The sequence below is a fragment of the Nesoenas mayeri genome, assembly GCF_963082525.1.
Source record: "Nesoenas mayeri genome assembly, chromosome: Z".
Classification (NCBI taxonomy): domain Eukaryota; kingdom Metazoa; phylum Chordata; class Aves; order Columbiformes; family Columbidae; genus Nesoenas; species Nesoenas mayeri.
Window position 1 is genome coordinate 21,576,040 of NC_137542.1, and position 24,425 is coordinate 21,600,464.

Consider the following 24,425-nt stretch of genomic DNA (forward strand, 5'->3'; position numbering starts at 1 on the left):
ATCTGCTGCTCTGCATGCAGAATGGAAGACAGAGTTGAGAAAACAGGCTGAATTCAGGCTAGTATTTGTAGGGTGCTGCGGGCTTTGAATGACAGACTGTGGTCTCTTGACCCCAGATGCCTAACAAATCTAGTTCTATCCCAAATGCTCAGGCGTACATAAAAAACAAACAAATAAGAAACAAAACAAACTTCTTTGAGGACACTTACAAAAAAGTCATTTCAAGATTCCATACAAAACTTTTGCAAGTTGCTCTTTAGGAACTCTCCCTGTGCTATATTTCTTCTTTGTGATAGTAGTAATAGTCAACATAGCAGATTCCTACTACAAATCCCTGACCATATTTCCTTTGTACTGTGTTTGCAGACATACCAAGCATGTTACAAAATATGTGTCTGTTAAAAATGCATAAAGTAGGCAGTTATGTCAGGTGCAAAATACGCAGTGGGGCAAGGGAAGGACTAAATTTTGTGACATAAGGGGTTGGAAGAAAATAGCTCTGCTCTGAGCTTAGGGAGACAGCCAAGACTGTCAGTTGTCTTTTCTGTATATGAGTAAAACCTGTGATGTGTCTGAAGCTTAGTGTTAGACAAACTATTTTCAGGCTATTTGTGGAAAACAGTATAGCCTGACTCATTTGCTTTTAGACAGAAATTGTTTCTAGAAATGCTTGGAGGAGATATGTCATGCTAGGACCAAAATGAAATAACTTAGAACATTAGATATTCCTTTGTGGTGAAATACTGTGATTTGGATGCTATCGGTTCTCCCGTATTTCTCTGAAAACCATCATATTTATTAATAAAATAGAAGTTTCCCCATCAAACAATACGATGTATTTGCTATGAGAGGTAAAAAAATACGGATCTGTTTTAAATGTAAATCTATCCCAAAACAGTATGTGGAATTGAAACCTCTTGGAGCTTTTCATAGCTTCTGAATGGACTTTGGAGTGCCCCATGATTACAATTTTGAGGGAGTTGGTGGCTATCGTTACTCCAAAGCAATTGGTGTGGATCAGGAACTCATCAAAATTATTTCTCCTAGAACGCGTTCCCTGCTGGCAGTGATGGTGTGACCCTGCTCAGAAGTTAATTAGTAAGTCGTTGAGTTGGCCTGGAACAAAACACAGAACGTGTTGGTGACACAGTCAGAATCTGTAAAGGTTTCTCCTGTTCCTTGCAGATGAGAAAGGGTCATAAAGTTACTGTAAATAGTTTGGAACTGAATTTTTATGCTATCAGTTTCCATGACAGAACACTTTATTTTTCTGGTTTTTTTTTTCCCCCAAGAAAAAACATAGGCATATGCTGTCCTCTGAATGAAGATACAAAGCTATTCAGTTATGGACTTATGCTCTGTCTGGGTTGTAGTTTGGAAGAAGACCATTACAAAAATAAGAAGGCGAGTAACATGACAGAAGCTGGTAAAGACCTTTCCAAATCTCAAGCTTTGGTGTATGTTAAACTTCAGTGGGTTTTAGAATCACTCTGATGTGTGCTGGACACCCAAGCCAGCTTGAATATGTGAGAATAAGAGAATGTTAAAATATGTTTTAAAGTTATGTGTGTATTTTTTTTCATGATACCCTTCTTGAGTTAACTTTGAAAAGAAGGGATTGTGGCCTTGTAAATTTTATCTTAATGCTTTTTGGAAGAATAATAAAAAATCAACTGTCAGTTTGCCTTGATGTTGAAGGACTTGCCAGTTGTTTGTGTTGTCTTGGTGTGGCTCCAGAATTAAACACCAGTCTGTGTCAAGTAGACTGTTTATGTTAGAAGTTTGTTGAGGCTTCTTTATTTATCACGAACCTGCTCCTTAAAGTGTAACTTGCAAAATTATTTCCAAACACTTAATATTTATCAGATCTACAGCTCAAGCCTAAAATATGGCCTTGTTAAGTGCTATTAGTGTGGCTGAATGGGTAAGAGGAGGTTCCAGGTCTCTGAGCATTTACAGCAGAGTATTTATTTTCCTCAGCTATGTGAGTGTTCTTAACACAAAGGAGAAATATTAGCACAAAAGGAGGAAATTCACGTATTTCTTTTGTTGAAGTGCTATGTTCTGCACTCCTGTTCTGGCTAGACGTTTATTCCTTGCCTTTTTTTCAACGACCCAAATATATACCTTAAAAAAAGCTATTTCAATAACTATTTACTAAGAAAGACATTTTAAGATGTACAAGACAACCTGGAAAAAGATACACATTTTGAAACTGGCAGTTAAGAATGCAGCGATGTTTGTGGCTGATCTTTCATTCCTCAATGTGGATTAGAACACTTTAAATATCACTGTTTAAATTTGATATTTCTAGACATTCCTTGACCAATAGATGAGCCTCTTCATAGGAAACTGGCTGAATTCATATACTTTGAAGCATGCTAAAGACTTTACTGTGATCAGACAGGCTTAGGTATGATTAGTGCATAATACAAGTACATTGTTTTCAAATATTAATAAAAAATACTAAAACAAATTTGTATACTCTATATGTAGTGTTATTTAGAGTGATAAGAAACAAAATCATGGTAGAAGGTCATGGCACAGTACAGATTAAAATTTTAAATTTAATTTCTTACTGTTAATGAATTCTGTTCTTGAGCAAAGCTTACTAAATTAAGTTTCCACTACAGAAAGAAATTTTTCTGCTGATGTGCAAACGACATTATAAAAACAACTGAAAGACTTGCTTTAGGATATCGACATAAAAAAGCCTAAGCTCTCCTGTGAAGTTTTTGCCAAGCTTTCTCATGCATGTAGAGGAATCAAAACCACTTTCTTTTTTTTTGAATTGAACCCCACCAACTCAGTAGTACTATTACACTTTTCATTGCTTTGCTTGGGAAACTCTACACAGGGGAAACCAAGCCAATTGCTGGGTTTCCTGTGCATAGTTTGTCTGTAAGTACTCAGTGAACTACACAAAAGGTAACTCTTCAGGGGAGGAAGCTGAGATTTTGTTTTGTAAGGGTTTTTTTAACTGACAGTCGCTAGGCAGACTTATAGGTATGTGTAAGTGGTACTGATACAGATGCAGAAATAACATCACAAAGAAAGAAATTCAGAATTAAAGGCTCAGTGTGCCTTGCATGTCAGATTGCAAAAACTAAGCAAAAATCTGATTACCTGTGGGAATAATTCAGTTGAAAAATAAATGTACAACCCCCTGTATATTCTGAAAGCTTTATAATATGTATTGCTGTATTCACAGGTATGTTTCCCCAGCACTGCTTAATATTACTTATCCAGCAGTAGCACACAGATAAATCAGTCAAAATCAGCAAATCCAGTAAAAAGCTATAACTGTCATTTGAGCAAAACTTGTTACAAAAGTCTTGCTTTAACATCACAACAGGTTGGCTCTGCTAGACATTCAGGGACAGATCAGGCTGATAAGGGTTGAAAACTGGAGGACTGGAATTCTTGACAAATATAAGTTTTAAAAGAAAGTAATACAGGAGAAACAAAATAATCACTGAAAGTGCTGGAAAGAGACTAGTTAGTGCTTAGGACATATCTTCGTTTCTGTGGCTACCAGATTTTTTGCTGTTGTTGTTTTGGGTTAGCAGTTCAGAGTGACTTTGAGTTTTGTTCAGTTGAGTTTTGGGTTTTTTTTTTTCCCAGCAAGAGAATTCTTTATCAGACAAAAGGGTAATCTTCTCTGTGGTAAAAGGATAATTGCATTCAGAAGTCAGAGATAATCCTCCAAATTAATCTTTGATGGGGCAACATAACCTTTGAGAAAATAAACAGGCTAGGAAAATAATTTACTTCTGACAAATCTTGTATTTACCCATAATAAAAATGTTTGATAATAACGTCCTGTCTGCAATATGAATCTCTGGATAGTCTTACTCCCCTCCTCCTGCCATTCCTCCTTTCTCCCTATTTTATTATGTCAGACTGTAAAGTGCGTTCTTCTCCCCAGGTAATACTGGATAGCCAGGAAGCAGTCACAGATCTGCTTTCATACCAGTTAGGCCTTGGGAGTTTGTAGACTTGCGGGCACAGGAAAGGTTCCATACTCCTTTGTGAAAAATAAAATTCCCATATCAAGTTAAGCTGAAAGGGGTTGATTAAGGGGTTTATTTTTCTATTTTAGCAATGTAGTATGTTCTTTTCTGAAAATCCATGCCAGCCTCTCCTTGTTTTTCAAATATTTTCCCTCTTTTGGGGTCCCCGGCATCATAGGAGTTTATTTTGAGCCATGGGAAGACCACAGTGTGCTATTCTAATGAAGTCCCCCCTCTGCAGCCCCCCTTCCCGCTTTGTTCTAATAGCTCCTTTTAAAGCTTTGGCAGTGATTTAAAATAATAAGGAGGAAAAAAAAAACTAGAGGCATTTTTTTCCCCAGTTAGTAAAAATTGTTAAATTGAATAGCTGGGCAGATAGTATCAAACATTGCTAAGGAAACTCCTCCTCCAGTGCAACAGTACATAGTATGACTTTTTAAAGATGAAAAATAATATAGCAGTTTCTTCTATAAGTGAAAGGTTATTTTGGACACAGCATAGAAATGCCAAAAACATATTTGACTCTTGCAGATTTTGTACCTGTAGAAATAACTTACTTAATTCATTCAAAATATAAATCACAAGATTTCTGCTTCTGAAAATGACTCTTAACTGCTCTGTGCTTTCATCTGTTCTACAGCTCTGGCCTGTGGAGAAAGATGTATGCATTTTATACCGTATGTACAAGCTATGGCACATGCATTCATGATTCAGCTTGAAGTTAAACTGCTGTTGAGTGTTTTCCGTGTCTGCAAATGGCTCTAATGTTCTCAGTCTCATAAGAATATGCTTTGGAACATCAGCTCATCACAATGTAAATATATAAACATTAATTTCATTAGACTGTAATTTGATTGTATAGGTGGCAAAAGTATTTGTGTTTGGAAAAACTATAAAAACTCCGTGAAAACATAGATAAATACAACTTAATATCATGGATTTTTTTCTTTACACTGTCAGCAATTTTTTAGAAGCAAAACATTGCACGATTGCATTACTTTCCTGTCAGGGTTGTATTGCCTTAAGAGATTTGCATTGAATGGCAATAAATGAAAGGGATGAGGCAGTTTCCTCTTACTGTTCAACGATTTGTCCTTAAATCTGAAATGAAAGTATAGAAGTACCGTGCAGCAAATTCCCTTATATATCATGTCTTATGACCAAATTATGTTAGATTTTTTTTCCAAATTAAACTAATAATAACAGTAAAAAAAACCACCACCACCAACAGAAATCACAACACACACACAAACAAACAAATGAGAAATCAAAACAAGCAAAAACCAACAACCAACAACAAAATGACAACCAAAAAACCAACAAAAAACAACCAAAACACAAAAAACAAATGAACAAACAACAACAACAACAACAACAAACCCTCTTATAAGTGATGCAAGGTAAAAGAACCAGAACATTTCAGTTTATATCCAAACACTCAGTGGTTTCTCAGAATAAAATGTAGCCATAATTCAATGAAATGTTGTTTACGTAAAATTTTAGATTGGAGTATTAATTTAGTATTCTGGTTGTCTTGATGAATTGGAAAATGCATGAAATAACAGGCTACAGTATAATACGTAATAGAATAAATACCAGTCCAAAGCATTTTATCCAAGAAGGAATAGTTAAATAGATTAACTGAGTATAAGTGATTAGACTTCAGGAGCTTAAAAACCTCCTATATTTTATATACTTGTGCGTACATATCAGTGTATTTTTATACATGTATATTTATATACTGATGTATGAGCTGAGTCAACAGCACAGGTTATTGTAAAAAGCAGATGAAATTGTGGATTTATTAACCAGGGGATAAAATTACTCAATTTGCACAACTGATGACTTTGCTGAGAAAAAGATTTTGATACTACTTTAAATGTGCAGACAAGCTGTGAAAAGTTCAGAAGATGGTAGTAAGAATAATAAAGACCTATGAAGAAAGGATGAAAACAAATTGTATTTGTCTGATGCTATAAACATGTCTGTTAGAGTTTTAAGTTTGTGTGTGCTGGTGGTGGTTTTTTAATCCACTAATTTTTCTTATACATCCTTCTAGAGATACTGAGTCTTTTTCATTGCAAAAGCAAGCAAGTAAGAATTGGGATAAATATTGGAAGACTTTGAGTGCTTAGCTGTGATTATATGGGTTACTATGAAAAGCAGTGAAATCTGTCCCTGGTGGTCTTGACTGGGATAAATAAATGTCTATTTCAGCTCCCCACTTTCAGTCTGACTTTAAAAAGGGCCTCTGAATGTGTCTTCCAGCCTTATCCTCATGACTGTGCAAACACTGAAGTACTCGAACAGAATTCAAGTCCGTTTAACCGATGGCTGGCTAACATATAACAGCTCTTTCTTCTGCATTTATTTTGCATTTAATACTGTTTCTTCCTTAGCAACATTTATTTTCCAACCTTAACATTTCTAACCAGCTCAAACACATAGGTACAATACCTGTTTTTCAGGTCTTAACACTGCTTTCTGTGTGAATGCTATCATATCATGTTACCAGTGAGAGTTTTGTCTAGCAAAGATTACAAGATGTTTTAACTTCAATTATATTGGTGTTTGGTTTCCATCTCAGTGTCCTTTTGAAAACAACCACAACAATCATAAGGCTTATATATGCCCGATAAGAAATAAGTTTAAACCTTTCAACGGGCATTTAAAATTTGTTTCTTATTGGGAAGTATCTATAATCTAGTTAGCCTCATAGTGGTTTGTGAAGTTCTTTTTAATAAACAGAAGCTTCTGTGGTGACTTATGTCGCAGCATATAGTCAAAGAGACAGCTGAAGCATGTTAAACATTTGAAGAATGAGATTACTCATTTAGCATAGATAAAGTACAAGCAGTATTTGTACCTGTATAGTTAAGAAGATAAATGTTTTTTATACAAATTTGTACACCTTTCTTAAGTTATTGTTTTTCTGAGACTTGAATTGAGTAATGGATTCTGCTGTCATTAGGATGTACTGATGTAACACTTTGTTGAACTTCTTTACTATTGCAGATACTGAGAGTTTTGTGTGAGAGAAACAAGGAAAACCTGACTGCACTCCTATCTCAAGTTAGTTTTAAACTGGGAAATACTTTGTTTTTGAGGTGAAGTTATTTTGATTTCAGTTAAGTTTAAAACAAATTAAGAATGTAAAAATGCTATTACAAGATAAGTCAGTAGTTTTATCAGAAACCAGACTTTGGGCCACATTCAGTTTTAGTAATTCAACTTAAACACAAAATGTTAATGAAAATAAGAAAAGAACAAAACTTTTGAAAAGAGAAAATATTGGAATAATAGAGTGTCCTGAGTTGGAAGGGACCCACAGGGATCATTGAGTCCAACTCCTGTCCCTGCATATGACAGCTCCACAGTTCACACTGTGTCTGATGGCATTGTCCAGTCTCTTCTTGAACACTGTCAGGCTTGGGGCTGTGACACCTCCCTGGGGAGCCTTTTCCAGTGCTCCACCACCCTCTGGGGGAAGAACCTTTCCCTAATGTCCAACCTAAACCTTCACTGCCACATCCTGCTGCCATTCCCTCCAGTTCTGTCATTGATCACTAAAGAGAAGAGTTCAGTGCCTGCCCCTCCTCCCCTTGTGAGGAAGCTGTAGTCACCATGAGGTCTCCTCTCAGTCTCCTTCTGGCTGAACAAACCAAGTGACTTCAGCTGCTCCTCATACGGCTTCCCCTTCAAACCCTTCACCAACTTTGTAGCCCTCTTCTGGACACTCTCCAGTAGCTTTATATCCTTCTTATCCTGTGTTGCCCAGACCTGCACACGGTGCTCCAGATGAGGCCGCACCAGTGCAGAGCAGAGCGGGACAATCACCTCCCTCGCCCAGCTGGCAATGCTGGGCTTAATGTACCCAGGATATGGTTGCCCTCTTGGCTGCCAGGACACACTGTTGGCTCATGTTCAACTTGCTGTCAACCAGAACCCCCAGATCCCTCTCCATGGAGCTGCTTTCCAGCATCTCATCCCCTAGTCCATATGTACAGCCAGGGTTGCCGTGTCCCAGGTGCAAAATCTGGCACTTGCCCTTGTTGAACTTCATGCAGTTCATGATTGCCCAGTTCTCCAATTTGTCCAGATCCCTTTGCAGGGTCTCTCTGCCCTCAAGAGTGTCAACAGCTCCTCCCAGTTTTCTGTCATTGCTGAGCTTACTTAGTATTCCATCAAGTCGTGCATCCAAGTCATTTATGAAGACAATGAAGAGTGCTGGCCCTAAGATGGATCCCCATGGAACCCCGCTAGTGACTGGTCACCAGCCCAACGTAACTGCATTTACTAGAACCCTTTGAGCCTGGCCCGTCAGCCAATTGCTCACTCACTGCAACTGTGTGTTTATCCAGCTGTGCACTGGACATCTTGTCAGTTCGACATGTAGTGGACTGAGTGCTCCATCTTAGGCAAGATGAATTGACCTAATAAGCCTACCATATTGTTCTTGATAGGGACTTGTATCTTTTACATGTTCCTGTCCTTATCCTAGGATGCTTTTGAGTAACAAGCTATAAGAATGGAAAAGACAGTATCAGAATGTATGAGTAAGGGCAAGGGGAGATACTGTCTGTTTTATTTGAATCATAGATTCATTTAATAGTTTGAGTTGGAAGGGACCTTCAAACTTCATCTCATGCAACCCCCCTGCAATGACCTGTAATAATCAATAATGAACTATCAAGTTGATCAAGTTGAAAATTAACTGTATATGCAAATAGTGTTGAGGGATTCTGTTGTTTTTTTTCATGATAAATTCAATTGACTCATTACTCTGTCAACATATTATTGATCATTTATCAGTTGATCATAAAATGAGGTGGCTGTTGAAAGGCATACATGTGCTATGTTTTGACGGTTGGCAGGAAAAAGAATGGCTAATCTTAAAATGTCAGTGAGTTTCTGAACAATAAAGCTTCTTTTCATACTTTATCATTTTCATTGATCGAAAAAGAAAGAAAACTGACACATGCTTCTGCATTCTCTGATTTCTATAGGATCCTTCCTGTGCCTAATCAAATCTACAGATTTGCCAGCTTATCTTTGTTGGTAAAAGATCAGACACCTCCATGATGATACCCCCAAAATTTAATTTTTCCTAACGTCTTTGAGTAATTTTCTGCAGGGTTTTATAAGTCCTTAACCTTTTCCTCTCTGAAGTTTTCACTGAGAATTAGTCGAAAGGATTTTTTTGAAGTTCTGTTACAATGAAAACAATTGTTCCGTTCCGTGTGAAGTAAAATGGAAGCAAACTTTCCCTTTCCTGACTACTACTATCCTTTTCCTTTTGGGGTGGGAAACAGCTAGATTTGTTTTCTATTGACAGGATACTAGTAGCGCTTATGGCATCTCTAATGCATTTGTCTCAAAGCATTAGAACCATTGTTTTGCCCCTTAGGTGATCTGGGCTTAATTCAGGAAATAAATGCTCTCTGGTAACAATTCTATATCCTTAATAGTTTGTGTGCATCAAATGGAACAGAGCAAGATGAATTATATCTGTACTAAGGAAGATTAGAACAATCTATCTTGCAGGAAAAAAGCCAGTTTTGTTGGTATTAGCTGGGAGATTGTATACTCTGCCTGATCACTGTTAAGAAATAAATGCAGTGGTTTATAGAGAGCAGATTTTAATAGCTGTTTCTAACATGCAGGCACTACAAGCGAAAGATGCAAAGCAGACTGATTGCTCCATTAGTAATGAGACAAATATTAATTAAATCTCTTCAGTGGAGTCCGTTTTGCCAGTCTGTTTGCTGGGGAATATCTGTGACTAGTATATATGGTGAATGCAGATTGCTTAGGTAAAACTCTTGTCTTGCTTGGAGTTGTACCCGCAGCTCACCCTTACACATGAAGGCTTAGTTCATTGTGGGGATTTTAGTGGACTTCAAAGAAAAAATGCCTTGTGAAGCTACCTTCTTTAATGCTCTAAATTTTCCATAGTTCCTTCTTCTTAGTAGAGCAAACATACCATTTCAGTCTTCTACTGAAGCTGAATCTAGCCATTTACTTGTTTTTCTATGAAATAATATTTCTTGAATGCTAAGTTGAAAAAAAACCAAAAAAACAAAGGAAGGGGGAGGTGAGCAGGGGAGGAGCCCTGTATTGACCCAAACTCATCAGAGCTCAGGAGGTACGATGGTGAAGTAAAGAAGTCTTATACCTATTTTAATTCCATAACAAAAATGGTGTAAAGGTACCCACAGTAATTTTGCAAGCCAGAATCTGAAATGCATAGGAAGAAACATCATATTTGCCATTTTTTTGGTATTATAACACCCTTTCATAATGCAGTATCATTTTACAGCCATTTCTTCTGGTTTTTGTTTTTGATTCAGTGCTCTGAGTCTTTATTTATATTAAAAAAAACACAACAAAACAAAACAAAAACAAAAACCAAAAAACCACCCAAGCAATCAAACAAAAAACAGGTTTATGAGGCACACAAAGAGCATACCTAGAGGCACTATTGGAGGATGGAAATAACAAATTGAATAGTTCTTATTCAGTGATTAACCAGCTTTCAGAATGACTTGATGTTTTAATGTTAGCTCTTTGTCTTATCCTGCTTGATCTGTTTTACTATTCCTACCACATGGATACCTGTTTTTTTATGTAACTGGCTATCCAGTGACTTTGATTGATCTTTATAGAGCTTGTATAAAACTCCTGAGAATTCTAGATATTGGTGACAGTACGTTAAAACTTTGTTTACTCAGTAGGTAACATTTTTAAATGCAGGTGGAGGACACCCTTCTTCACTCTGTCCATTCAGTGCTCAAAGGCCACACAGCAGAAGCATGGAAATGTTACTTTCATATAACAGTCCATTGGATTGAGCCTCTGCTTCACATAGCTTAAAATGTAAAGTGGATTTAAGTGCTTTGGATATTTTTTTGCTTTTTATATGGCATGTAATTCCATTAACTTTTTTGTAAAGAATTTTTTCTCCAGTGCAGTTTACATTCTGGTTTGGGGCTAATATTGTGAGACTCCTTTCTCTTTATGATAGCTCTTAGCTTGTGAATATTTTGTAAGATGTCCTTGTACTTGGAAGCTTTAAGAAATGAGTTTTCTTTTTAGACTGTATTTTCTTGCAGTGCTAATAATTTTAATTGCTCTGTGTACTTGATGTGAAAGATATTTGCAAACAAGCTTTGATGTAGCAGGATAAAACATTTAAATCTGATTTATTCTAACTGTTTGATCTAGAGACCCATTTTGCGACACTTCAAACTAAGCAGGCACTGTGTAATTGTTGCAAGTTACCATCTCTGTATTGCACTCTGGTGGCTTACAGTGGAGGTGTAAAAGTAGGCATCACTATTCTATTTTCCATTTATTTTTGCTAAACAACTATTTGCAGTAGCTTCTGGTTTTCAACATTGATTAGGAAGGACAAGTCACATATTCTTATACTCTTTCATCTGCTTATGAAATGCCAAGTGCATTGCTTCTGCAAGGGGTTTGGGCAGTTAGTTAGTTTACTACCTGCACTCCAACTTTTATATATGTTTTGCATATGATTTTGCAGGTTTTTATATGTGTGACTGTCACATTTTTGAAAAATTAAGCCTGTTTTTCATTGTGCGCCTGAGTTGTCAGAAATTAGAAGTGACTGCTTATTTAAAGAATGTTTTTAGAGTCTTTTTGATCATTGAAAGAGTCTCTTAGATCATTGAAAAACTGTAAGTGAAAATAACCTTCTATTACAGGCACAGTAGCCATGGCCTATAATAGATGTGCAAGAGATTAGCATGTGCCAAAACTGGACATTCTTTTAACATGAGTGTAAGGATATTCCAACAGTTTATTCATGTTTCTCTAATCCTAGATTTAGAAAATGAGCTTCAGAACTTAAGCAGAGATGGTATATATTTATCTGGATGATAATTCCTCCTAAGGTAAATTGATACCTTTTCTGTCCAAATATCTGTTTACCCAGCAGTCAGCATAATTATGTCTTAATGTTAGTGACATGAAATACAGATACCTAAACAAGTTTACTGCCATGACCACTCTCAAGTCAGGTGTTTGTCCTGCTCACAATTTTTGAGGGGTTGGGGAAAACAACAGATCTGCCAGGAGACCCCTTAAATCTATCAGGCTGCAAGTAGAGGATTTATCGGGGGTGGTTACTATCAGAGAATCATGGCATAGTTTGGACTGTACCTTCAAAGGTCATCTAGTCCACTCCCCCTGCTATGAGCAGGGACGTCTTCAACTAGATCAGGTTGCTCAGGGCCTCGTCTAGCCTGGCCTTGAATCTGTCCAGGAATGGGGCATCTACCACCCCCTCTGGGCAACCTGTGCCAGTGTTTCACCACCCTCATTGTGAAACATTTCATTCTCAACATAGAAAACAACCATGGACACCTTGGAGACAGCAACAGGGAAAGGGTGAGAACAAGGCAGATCCAGGTGTGACGGGCAATGCTGGTTATTCTTCAAAAGCAACTGCTGCCTGCCCTAAGACTATCTTCGTCTCTCCAGATACATCTTGACCTTCATGAAATACATGAAAGAAATTGTATTTAATATACATGGGCAGTGAAGAGAGAGCATTTTGTGCTGGCTCTTCTTTCCATTTATGTTGAGCCTTTGTGCACCACCTTGCATCCCACTTGTTTTGCTTTGTGCATCACCTTAATGCAAAACCAAAGCAGTATCTGTTCCTTCCTGTAGTATCTGAACATGAAAGGCATAAAGAGAGAAAACAAGCTAGGAGTATAAAGTATCAGAAATTTCCAGTCTACTAGTGCTGATGTGACTTGTAATCCAGACAGGACTGTTTATTTTTGCACAAGTTGTCGAAGTTGATTAAATTATTTCAGATGAGAATTTTCTCCCACTGGATTTTAGTCAATGAAATGATGGTATAAATGCTCTTTTCTGTGGTTTGACATCATTGTGACAGTCTGAAGAATAATCAATAGAGATGATAAGGGTGGTTACCACTGACTAGTTTATTAGCATTATCAGTTTCACAGTAACTGACCTTTTTCCTCTCTGCCTCATTTCTCTTCATCTGCCATGTTTCATTTTGTCAGATTGATTTCCTTTTACTATAACAGTTGCTATGTGGCAGACTTCAAATGCTAATCAGCCCTTACAGTTTCTCACATGGTGTTGAGAAACTGCTAGCTGTATTTAAAGAAAAATGAGAACGTTTTTTCTAATTGGGTCCTCCTAAGAGTGTTATAAAATAGAAAATTTTACTTGCTCCTAGTACCCATTTTACTTCTAAATACTAAACTTAAATTTTAAACTGACACGATCAATAATTATTACTAGGAAAGAAGGTGCTACTGTCATTTAAGAAAATCTGTTTATTATGGAATTAAACTCACAAAAATTTATATGGGATTTTTTTAGATTTTTATGTTAAGTGTACTTGTGTATGTGTCTCTGAAATATGCTATGATTGTTGTAAGACATGATTTCTTAACAGTAACAGAAAAGCATGCTTGAATGCGTACTCATGCATCCACTTTACGATTTCAGCTCTCTTGTGCCATGCACGGCAATTTGGCTGGGAAAACTACAGTATCCCACTTCCTCCTATGGTAAATCTGCACCTGAGACCCTTTAACTATAGTTTTTATTCAAGCATAGTATTGTAAATAGTCCCTATTGGAGTTTTTATGGCTATATATATGGGAGACTTATGTATTTTAAATTACATAGAATATAATCCCTAAGACATGGCATTTGGATGCTGAACTGTTGTTCACCTGATGTGTATGATGTGCCCCAGTGGCCTGTTTCCTCAATAATCAACTTCTCCCATCAGTGACATTATTCTAAGTGAACTACAGCACACCTGCGAAGTTTGAATTATACACTTTTTTTTTAATCTTATCACCTTTAGAGTTCTACATGTGAAGTTATGGTTTGTAGTAAAATGAATACCTACTATTCTTAATACTTGTTTCTGATCTGCCAAAATGGGAAAAGAAATTATCTTAAACATCATTGCAAAGTAAGTCCTAAGGGATTAAGACTTGGTCTTTATCATAAAATCTGCATGTTAATAGGTGAAAAGTCTTCTCCACCCTTTCACTACCCCAGTGTGACTGGCGTTTTCAATAGAACACATGTGGAGGAAAATAAGACGGAGTTACTAAGAAATTAACAGCTGAAAATGGGATATTGATTTGAACTTCAGTCAAACATTATTTGGTTTTCTATCTTTCATCTAATTTGGAATCATCTTTTGTGGTGGACTCCTGAGTCTTTGCCTACATTATGGTTATGTTACATTATGTAATCTTAATGTAATAGTTTCACCCTATCATCTACCAATAGTTGTTTGCCAATGTAAAGCCAGCCTATCAAGGTATCCTGGTCATTCAAAACTGTTGGAGCTCAAGATGTTCAGTCCAGATTGGCATGTTAAATGGGTAAGCATGAGGATATTGCCTCTAGAGGTTTTCTGAAACTTTTAGAGACTGAGGTACATAGGGGTTGCTTGAGTGCCCCTGTAGATAAGTTTTGCAACTTGGGGCATCCAGACTTAATTTAAACACATATACTCTTTTAGTGTCGGACATTGCTCATAAACCAATTTAGCTGATCAGATGTTGGGTCTGGACATGTCAAAGCAGTCTTTGATGACACAGGGTAGGTGTGTGCCCTGCCTGATGTCTGCTCTGTCCAAGTGGTGTTCCTTGCCATGCTGAGTGTGTGTTGCCCACCTGTGGAACATGATGGCAGCACTGACCCAAGTTATTCAGCAGTGCAGTGGCTACAGTGCTCTCTGAAATGAGCTCAGGCATACTCAAAACTGTTTTATTCCAGTAAGTTTAAGTTGTGTGATGAAACAGTATGTTCTGGGACAACTTTGGCAATAATTTTTGTGCAGTTTTCCCTTTCCTTTTCCTTAAGGAGAGCTTGAAATCTGGCAGAGTCAGTGTGGAATTGCCCTGGAACACTTTGACTAAATCTCTTCATTATGCAGATTCCCGATGCTGTCCTACAGCTACAGCACTATAGTCTTTTGTCTTGGCAAGATGAAACTATGCCAAGTGACAAAAGTGATCTTGGAAATGGAAAGCAAGAATATAGGACAGAACAAAAGGCATTTCTGGTGTTTGGGAGAGGTCCAAAAGAGAAGGTCCTGGGTGTGGCATAAAATTGCATAGGTTCAGAGATATTTCGGAGCACATTTAGTGATGTCTGTGTGTTGTTACTGGATTTTTGACATGTAATTTATGACTAAATAAAAAACTATTTAAAAACAAACCTCTGCAGCAGTACTGTACGTTACTTAGCATCCCTAAAAACATCTCAGTGCTTTCTTGGTGCTATGTTTTTAAGTTTTTGGACAAAATAGACCTTGTATAGCAAACTGTTCATTGCAACATCATGCAACTTCAGTAATAGCAATAATTAAATTATTAATTTAGTTAAATATCACTAGATACACTTTTTACTGCTTTCTGTGCAGATTCTTCTGAAACCTTTTCTTCTTGGCCGTGCCACGTTTCCCCATGTACTACTTAAAGCACTCCTCTCTAAGATTCATCAGTCTAAAGCTTCCCTCTGACACATCTTTTTTAAAGAAATTAATTTAAATACAGTCTTGTGTTTCATCTAGGTAAGATTTTACAGCCACATTGAAGAGGTTTGCTCAAAGGACAGGAATTATGAGCATTTTTCTATGTGGTTTTCCCCCCACTTATTTTTGGTTGGGGTACCATGTAGAAAGTTGAGAGTTGTTTGTTTTGATTTTTGTCTTAAGTGAAAAAAATCCTTCTGGTTAGAAAAGAATTGTTTGATCATGTTATCTGGCTGCTGTTTATAATATATGAAACAAGTTGGTTTTATTTATAGTAAGTTATTTCTATAAACTACTTGTAGATACATCTGAAAGTATCCTTGGGCTTGTGAAGTTTGATATGACAGGCTCCTGCAGAAACATGTTTGTTTGACCTTAGTGTCTGTGACTTAGTAATATCTTTTTCTTTCAGTACTTGGGTTTTAAAGAGCTGTGGAAGCATAATTTGTGTGAGGGCAGTTTCTGTTGTTGTTTGTTTTTAAAGAAGTCATGTCAGAATCCTTTAGTTTACTCTTGTAGATTTAAACTTACAGCTTTCTTTTTATTAAATGCTTGCTTCTTTCTGTGCTCTGTGCATACTAAACTGTTGATCTTCGCCATTAACTTTCCTTTTATCAAGACCTATACTTCATCAGCATACCCCTCTCCCACTTCTTCACCATGTATTAGTCCTTCTTCAAATTGAAGCTCATTTAGGGTAATACTGTGCATCTTGGAAGACTAGGCTCCTTATCTGTGCTGACAGGCAAACAAAGGATCCCTTAATACTTTTCATATGTGTGCAAACTACACACATAAGCAAACTGAAGGGGAAAATAGAGGTCATTAAATTGATATTACGTGTCATTATTTTATCTTGTCACATCAACCCTCAGCAATTTACCAGGCTTAGGATATTGGGCACCACAATGGGGCTAATTAACGGGCAGTGTGCTTGTTTACTTTAGGATTTCCAATTGTCCCATAGGTGACAAAATAAAATCTAATTATTTTGATATTTTATTAAGTGGCTTGTCAGCCATTATATAATTACTTCTGAAAAAAACAACGCAATATGACAATTATGGATATCAGGAAGGTAGAGCCTGTTGATACTTTTTGTGAGAACAACAATTGCAATGTAAGTCTGGAGGAAAGAGAAACAGATGAAACAGTATTGTGATACTACAGTGAATGTTGTTTTTCCTACTGTGTACAATTATATGTAATTAGATCTGTCCTTTTTATTGTGCTGTCTAAAAAATTAATTCTACCTATCTAGGTACTGAATGAGCTTGCAAGTAAGATAGCAAGATCAACATAGTCTGAAAAAATAATTAGTAACAATTTAACAGAAATTGTTCTGTTCAGGCTAAATCAATAGTAATGGAGATGAATAAATGGGTTGAAACCTCAAGTAATTACAAATCCTTTAAATTATTCTTGAATTAGAAAGCAAGAGACAAGAACAGATTTAATTACTTTTATAGATGCATAAGAAGAGAACTTTCTGAATTCTCTCCTTGTTCTTTCTTTTGTGTAGTACACTTTTTTAGGCAGCTGGTGTTCTGTTTACTGTACCTTTCTGGACTTTTTATGCTGCTTGGTTAGCTAGGCTAGACATACCAACTTGGGTACTCTGGTTTTCCCCCAAAATGAGTTACAAACATTAATGGGAAGAAGTAGAGTTCTTATTGTGTTATCTAACTTCTGTACTCTGGTTTCAGACTGTTTATTTTTGGCACAATTCTTATTTTTTGCATCACTCTAAGGAAGAAAAACCATTATTATTTTTGGTGGTCTGTGCAGGAGAGAGGAACTTTTAAGAAATTGTAAATTTACCTTTATTTAATGGGTATGTACCAATATGGTTTTTCATTCTTGTGCACCACAGAAAGTTCCACTTTGATGTGTTAATATACTGCCTAGATTGTACTTTTTGCTTTTAATTTTAGTTAAAGAAGCATTTTCTCGTGGACTTTTTATATGTATTCCAGTATCTTTAAAAGATCTGATATCTTCAAGGGTTTGTTTTGTTGGTTTTGTTTTGTTTTTTTTCTATATTTGTAAACTATGGTGTTTCAAAAGAATTATTAGCTTTATGATGCATCATGAAGAAGAGAAATCCACAAAAGGGAAGGAGGTGTCAAGATTGACTCTAAAGATACTATCAGCTAAATTGAAATAAAGCAGAATAAATTGGAAAGGAGGTAGATGATACCTTTTGTATCACCATGGAAATGCAAACGTCAGAGAACCTTAACCTAGGGCATGCTGCTGAGACATGGGGAGCTCTCAAAACCTAATACTGGTATTTTGGTTTTCTTGGCCTTAAGGAACAGCATTACAAAGATTCTGCGTTAAAGCATTTGCTAATTGACCTAAATGCTTTCTTGGTATAAACTATTCCCAGTTACTACAGAAGACCATTTTCAATCAAAAGTTATGAATGACTGAAGTAAAAGAACAACAACAACAAAAATCTTCTCAGTTACTGTTTTGAATTTATAGACCAATAAGAGATTGACTCAGTCTTTACACTAAATGAATTACTTAATTTTGTTTAACCTCTCTCCCTTCTTTAGCTGGAAAGGCAACTACTGATGCAGAACCAGATGAGAGAGAGACAAGCAGCCATGCAGATTGCTTGGACACGGGAATTTCTCAAATATTTTGGGACATTTTTTGGACTTGCTGCTGTAGGCTTAACAGCTGGGTATGAAGTTTATTTCCTAACAGAAAATACAAATATACTACATTTACTTTGCTATGATGCTGGATCTTCCTTTTACGTTGTAACAGGTAGTTATTTTTATCCAGTAACTGCTCAGAGGTTGATCAAATGACAAAGTGACTCATTCTGCCTGCTTCCAGATGTCTTTTGGTTATGTCTGTACTGCAGAGTTTTATAAAAGCAGAGATGTGAGCTGTCAATAAAATTATACAGCTGAAGTACCAAAAGTTCAGTGTAAAATAAAAGTTGCGTGTGGGACAGGAGGAACTGTTTAAAATCCATGCTATTTTCTTGTCTGTATTGTGATTTACTGAACTATGCATGAGCAAGATATCCTCCACCATCTGTTTTTTCTAATATGTCAGTGAACAAGTGGACATATTCTGAAATCTGTTCACTTCAAGTTTGAAGGAAGAAACTCACCCACAGGGAAAAAACCCTGCCTAATAAAGCTGCATTGCAAGGGAAAGAAATTGCCTTATAGGGCTTTTGTTTGGTAACATTTTTTTCTTGTGCTATTACATTGTTAGAGGGAATGCACAAAACATTTGTCGGTTTGTTTACATAGTAGAGACTAAATGCATCTTATGTATTGTGTGTTTTCTGTGGACTCAGATGCATTTGGAACTGAACATTATATCTTGCTTGCTGCATGTTGCATGTGGCTGGATGGATATATACACGTGCACATGCATGCTACACAGCTTAGATAATCCCATTTTTGTTAGATATGTTCAAAACTCACTTGAAGCATTTTTTAATACCCTTGAGTTGACAGTTGAGCAAAAAGGCAACCAGAAGATGGATTCTTCTGAGGAAATCTAAGACTTGCTCTTCTTTCATTAGAGAGTATAGAAGGATACACAAGTCCCAGACAGTCGAGGTCAAGCTAAACTACAGTGTTGATGTGCTGAATGTCCTAAATAATCTTTTTTTTTCTTTCTTTTTTTCTTTCTTTTTTTCCTTCCCCCCCCCCCACCTTTTTTTTTCCCCCTAAACAGAGCAATAAAGAAGAAGAACCCAGGAGTTTTACTGCCAATAGTTCCCTTAAGCTTTATCTTTGCTTATCAATATGATATGGGCTATGGGACACTGTTGCAAAGGATAAAAGGTATGTGTATGTAAGTCTGTCTGGTTCACGCATAAAACCAAGCTTAATATTTCAAATAACCTCTTTTTCAAATGATTGGGAGAAAATTTGCAATATATTTTTCTCTTTCTTTTCTTGAAAAAAAAATCTTACTCTTTCATTTCTTTCCTTCTCTGTTACAATCAGACATTTTCCCAGTCAAGAGTACTCTATTTTTACAGCCTTCCCCTCCAGTTAAGACTGTTTATTAATTTCTCTTATTGTTTTAAAAAAAACCCCATGGATTCTAAGGTTATAAATACAGCTGAAGTAAGCATTGCATATTTGGGAGAAATTACGGATCTAGTTATTTCCTTCCATATTCCACTCTGATGCTGCTGTTTTGGCAAGGGCTAGTGATTATAAAAGCAGATAAAGGGATAGAGACAGGAATCATACCCTTAAACCTTCGTGACCAAGCACAGTCATCTGCTGATCATCTTGCCACAGTGCCCTACTAAGACGGAAAAAACAAAGGTGAGCCCCAGAAAGTGAGGCCTTGCTTCATAGTTGTCAGTGGCGGATCTGATTAAGTGATGGGTGTTGAGGATTAAAGAGGTGTATTTATGTTAGATCTGATTCCTAGTGGAGGAAACATGCTAGGAGAGTGTTCACTGTATGTGAAGACAGCATTAGGCCATGGCTTGTCACTTTCACAAATCATCTTAGTTAACTAGCTTGATTTTCCTGTTCACTACTGACATAAGCATACTGAAACAAAATAAAAATTTGTTTCAGCTCTTGGTCTTAGCCTCCAGACCTAAGAGCTAGCTTTCCTAACTCTGTATACTTTGTTGAAAATAATGATAAATTAATTAGACAAACTCTGAGGTATTTTCTGCTGCATAGAGGTGCAAATATATTTAGATGATGCAACAGTGTATATCTGTGAACATTTCCAAAACCCCACTAAATACATTTATTGGGATTTTAATATGAAGAAGCAGCTAAGGACAGGGAGAAAAACTAGGTGAGATTAGTACAGCAATGCAGAAGAAACACTTGGAATTTAGGATTTGTTAATATTTTTTTCTAAGTGAGGTAATTTTCATTCCAGAATTTTGAAAGAGTGATCATATGGTAATGCGAACCCCATGGCAAGAGTATGTAATGTGTTTACTGAGGACCATGTGGTCCTGTATAGGTTGAAGAGGAGCAGTGTGGTATCCTATTGCTTTCCAAATAGGAAAAGTCACCTTCATAACTTTAGATCCACTAGAGCAACTTCAGCAATATGCAAGGCTTGTGAAAAGGTTTTGAAAAAAGGAAGCTATGGAGCCCAATGGACAATAAGATAAGATGAAATATGCCAAACTAACTCTGTCTTTTGCAGGAAGATCATTTCTCTTTTCCAAAAGAAATGTGGTAGATCTACTATGAAAGCATTTAGTGTGGTATCACATGAAGATTAAGTTAGCATGAAGGACATGGAAATTAGTAGACAGGTAAGCATTGGAGTAAATAGAAGATTTCAAAGGTTTGTACTTAAAGAGGAAGGCTAGGCTGTAGCAGGGTTATTAGCAATGTTCTTCAAGATTTGGTCTGGATCTGCATTTGTTTTGTGTTTGAAACTGAGTAGACTATGCTAATCAAATCTGTGGATGATAAACTTCATTGTTGTCATCAACAGAGAAGTAATGAACTGCAGTACAAGATGAACTGATGACTTAAAGAACGGAGATAGTAAAATAGGATTCAATTTGATAAGAAGGTCAGTTGGAAGCTAGAGACTAACAGGGTTTTCTACCATCAGAGTTCAGCAGCTGGAAAATGATAGAAAAAGGGAGAAAACCTGGATGTATTAGGTGATCACAGAATGAGTATGATCCAATAGTGTGATGAAAATTATGAGAGTCAAACGAAGTCTAGAAAGATCAAGTGAGGTTTCCTGGTATCATCACAGCATGGTTGAGGTTGGGCGGGACTTCTGGAGGTTCTCTGGTCCAACATCCCTGCTCAAGCAGGATCACCTAGAGCTGATTGCCCATGAAAATGTCCAGGTGGCTTTTGAATATCTCCAGGGATGGATAGTCTACAACTGGAGTACAAATAGAGAGTACAAATAGGGAGGTATTGGTGCAGGAAAACAGTAATATCTTCCTTGGAAATGTATACATAATTTGGATCACTTCTGTATAAGGAATCTAGAATTATTAAGAGTTAAAATTATCAGGGAATGCCGACCTGCCTTACAAGAGAAAAAAAAAAAAGTGATTAGTTTGTTTGACCTTATAAAAAGACATGAGGGATTTGGGTCTACAGATCCTACTTACCAGCTAGGATAAAGGAAAGTAAGAGAAGGAAATTAAACTAATTACTAGTATCAGCACTAGAATAAAAGGAAATGGATTAGCTTGAATGACTCTGGGCTGGAAATCAGAAGAACGTTCATAATTATGTGGAAATCAGGTTCAGGAGGTCATTTTTATTTTAAAATTAAAATTAAGTAGTTGGAGAGAAGGTTTTATGACACAATTAACCTGCAGCCACAGTGCTCATTCTTATTACTCATCTGATCCCTGTGTCCACTCCCGGACTGCTTTCTCAGCCCATTCTCTCCTTGCCCATGTATTCTGTTGGTGCATCCCATGCTTCATCTCTGTGGTGTAATAATGTGTACACCATTCTCTTTATTGTTCCTCTTTAACTGGTCTTTTTCCTCCAGGGTGTGCCTACATTTAGCCTCACAGCCATTTCCCCCTCCTAAGCTAATCTGCAATTATTTCCGTGCTGCACAATCTTCCTTGTATCTGAACTACCTTGATCAAATAGCCCTGCATCTGCTGTCCTTCATTATTTGGAATCAGTTTATACCCCTAGAAGGTTTCTCTATTTCTCTTTCATCAGGCATTTTGTCTCTGATCTTGCTTACAGTTAAGTTTTTCTTCTGTCTCTATCCTACTTGTCCAAAAATTTTCTCATAACTTGCTTATGAAACTGAAGGGTTTTTTTCCTTTTTCATAGTATGCGCTAATTCAAGCAAAAGCTGAGTGCATAGTGGGGGAAATACCTGGTTTGAGCTCTGCTTGTACTATTGAAAAGCCTTAAGTGTGCCAGGGCCATGTATCAGAACTGAATCTTTTGGGGACGGCAGTTACAGAACAGCCCTCAGGTGTGCTGTCTTCTCTGAATGGCTGACAACATGAGAAATCAATCATGGACCTGCTATCTGTGTTCTTCGTCTTGCTGTTCTGCTTTTCCTCCCAGTCCAGGTACATGTTGCTGGTGTTTTTCAGACAAATGATTAGAGGAGCAAAGGGATTACATAGCCAGCCTCCAACTGCACAGACCTTCTCCACTGTGCAATGAAACTTGGGCTACCTTTTCCAAGGTTTGGATAGCTCACTGCTTGTATCCAGAGCCATGTGAGAAGGATGGTGACTGGGCAGTCTGCTCTCACACATGCGAGTGACAGGCATAGAGGTTTAACTATGTGGAACATCTCTGTCAAATAAGATCTTTTGCTATTCCATAATCAGATGCTATGTGCGACTGACTGACAGTGTGTTATTACCCGTTACTCAGAGTGGTAACCAGTATTGTCCTGCTGCATATTACTGAGGTGTGGAGATCCCAAGCACTGTAATACTACCAAAATTGCAGTTGGAGATTTCAGCATTCAGACCTGTTTTAAAGAACTACCTCAATCTCCACTGAATTACTATATTCAGTCATATTTGTTGGACATAAATACAGCTTCAAATCGCTGCTCTAGTGATCCTTGAGAGAGGAGTTAAGTCAAAGGTAAAAACAATTGTTGGCATTGTACCAAATGGCATCAGCCAAAACAAACACATTCTTTGCCTAATCTTCATCCTTTCTTGTATCACAATCAGACCACCACAGCTTACGCATGATGTTCAATCTGTATCTTTGGTTTTTGCATTCTTTATCCTAGATGTTTTCATTGAAGCCTTACGCAGAGCATTCTGCACCCTACAACTTTTCTGTGTTATGCTGTTAAGGCTGAATGTTTAGGTAACTGTCTTAGCAAACATTTTGTGAGCAATCTGCTTTGACCCATGTTTCTTCAAGTCCCGTGCTACCCATTGTCTGCCTGTAGCCTGACATCTTTCAGCCCAGGCCTGAGACAAGAAGAGAAATTGTACCCAAATATGGCATGTCTAGGATACTATGTAGAGGGAATTTGCTTGTTAAAGCTTATGTACACTTTTATAATAGGTGTATGTCTGGTCCAACTTCTTCTCAGACTCCTAGTTGGTCAAATATAGTTGGTTGGTACAAAGTACATGGTGATGCTAAGTCCTTGCTGTATGTCATGACTCCATTCCAAAGCATGTGTGTAATAAATCCCTGTAACTCCATGTAGTTTTTAGGAGGAAGGGGCTAACAGAAATGGCAAGAACAGCACAGTTGGTCATTTTGGCTGAAGTTCTTTCAAACAAATGTATCCTGAGGCAAATATTCAGTTCAGACCAAACACTTCCGTGGAACACTTCTGTGTGGATTTATCCCAACCGTACAAAAATCTTTAAAGACAAATTTAATGCTACACTAGCATCAGTTGGTTTGTGAAATACATAGCTGTGACATGGTATTTTGTTGTTCTGGCCCAAACAAAGACAGCTTAATCTTGGTGCTGTTGTTTTTTAACTTGCTTTGATTTCTTACTGTAAGGGTGAGGAAATTAATTTAATTTCTTTATTTTTTAAGGTGAAGCAGAGAACATATTGGACACACAGAGCACTTTGCTAGAATTGCCGAAAGGACCACTCACTTTTGAAGACCTGGAGAAAATCAGAAGATCTCAGAGCAAGTTCTTCATAGAAAAATAGGAGGATGGTATTGAAAATATGTGAAATGTGATTGTAATACCGGTTTGGGGCATAAATTAATCACTTAAAAAATTAGAAAATTTTGAGCTTTTATAGAGTCAAAATAAAATTCTTTTTTAAAAAAATCAGTACTTTCTAAACCAATTATTTTAATATTGTATGTATCTCTTGAAAATATCCATTGCTACTGTATTTTTCTTGT

The 24,425-nt window shown here is 36.9% G+C and overlaps 1 protein-coding gene across 1 annotated transcript in view; it reads left to right on the plus strand.

The window, feature by feature from the left end:
• Window positions 1-24,223, plus strand: part of PLGRKT (plasminogen receptor with a C-terminal lysine) — a gene marked incomplete at its 3' end in the record, with an annotated part of 25,533 nt that extends 1,310 nt beyond the window's left edge. Inside the window, exons 2-4 of the mRNA XM_080362350.1 lie at window positions 18,150-18,280; window positions 19,300-19,409; window positions 24,102-24,223. Coding sequence (XP_080218476.1) covers window positions 18,150-18,280; window positions 19,300-19,409; window positions 24,102-24,223 — 363 coding nt within the window. The remainder of the gene's footprint in view (window positions 1-18,149; window positions 18,281-19,299; window positions 19,410-24,101) is intronic.
• Window positions 24,224-24,425: the final 202 nt, after the last annotated feature.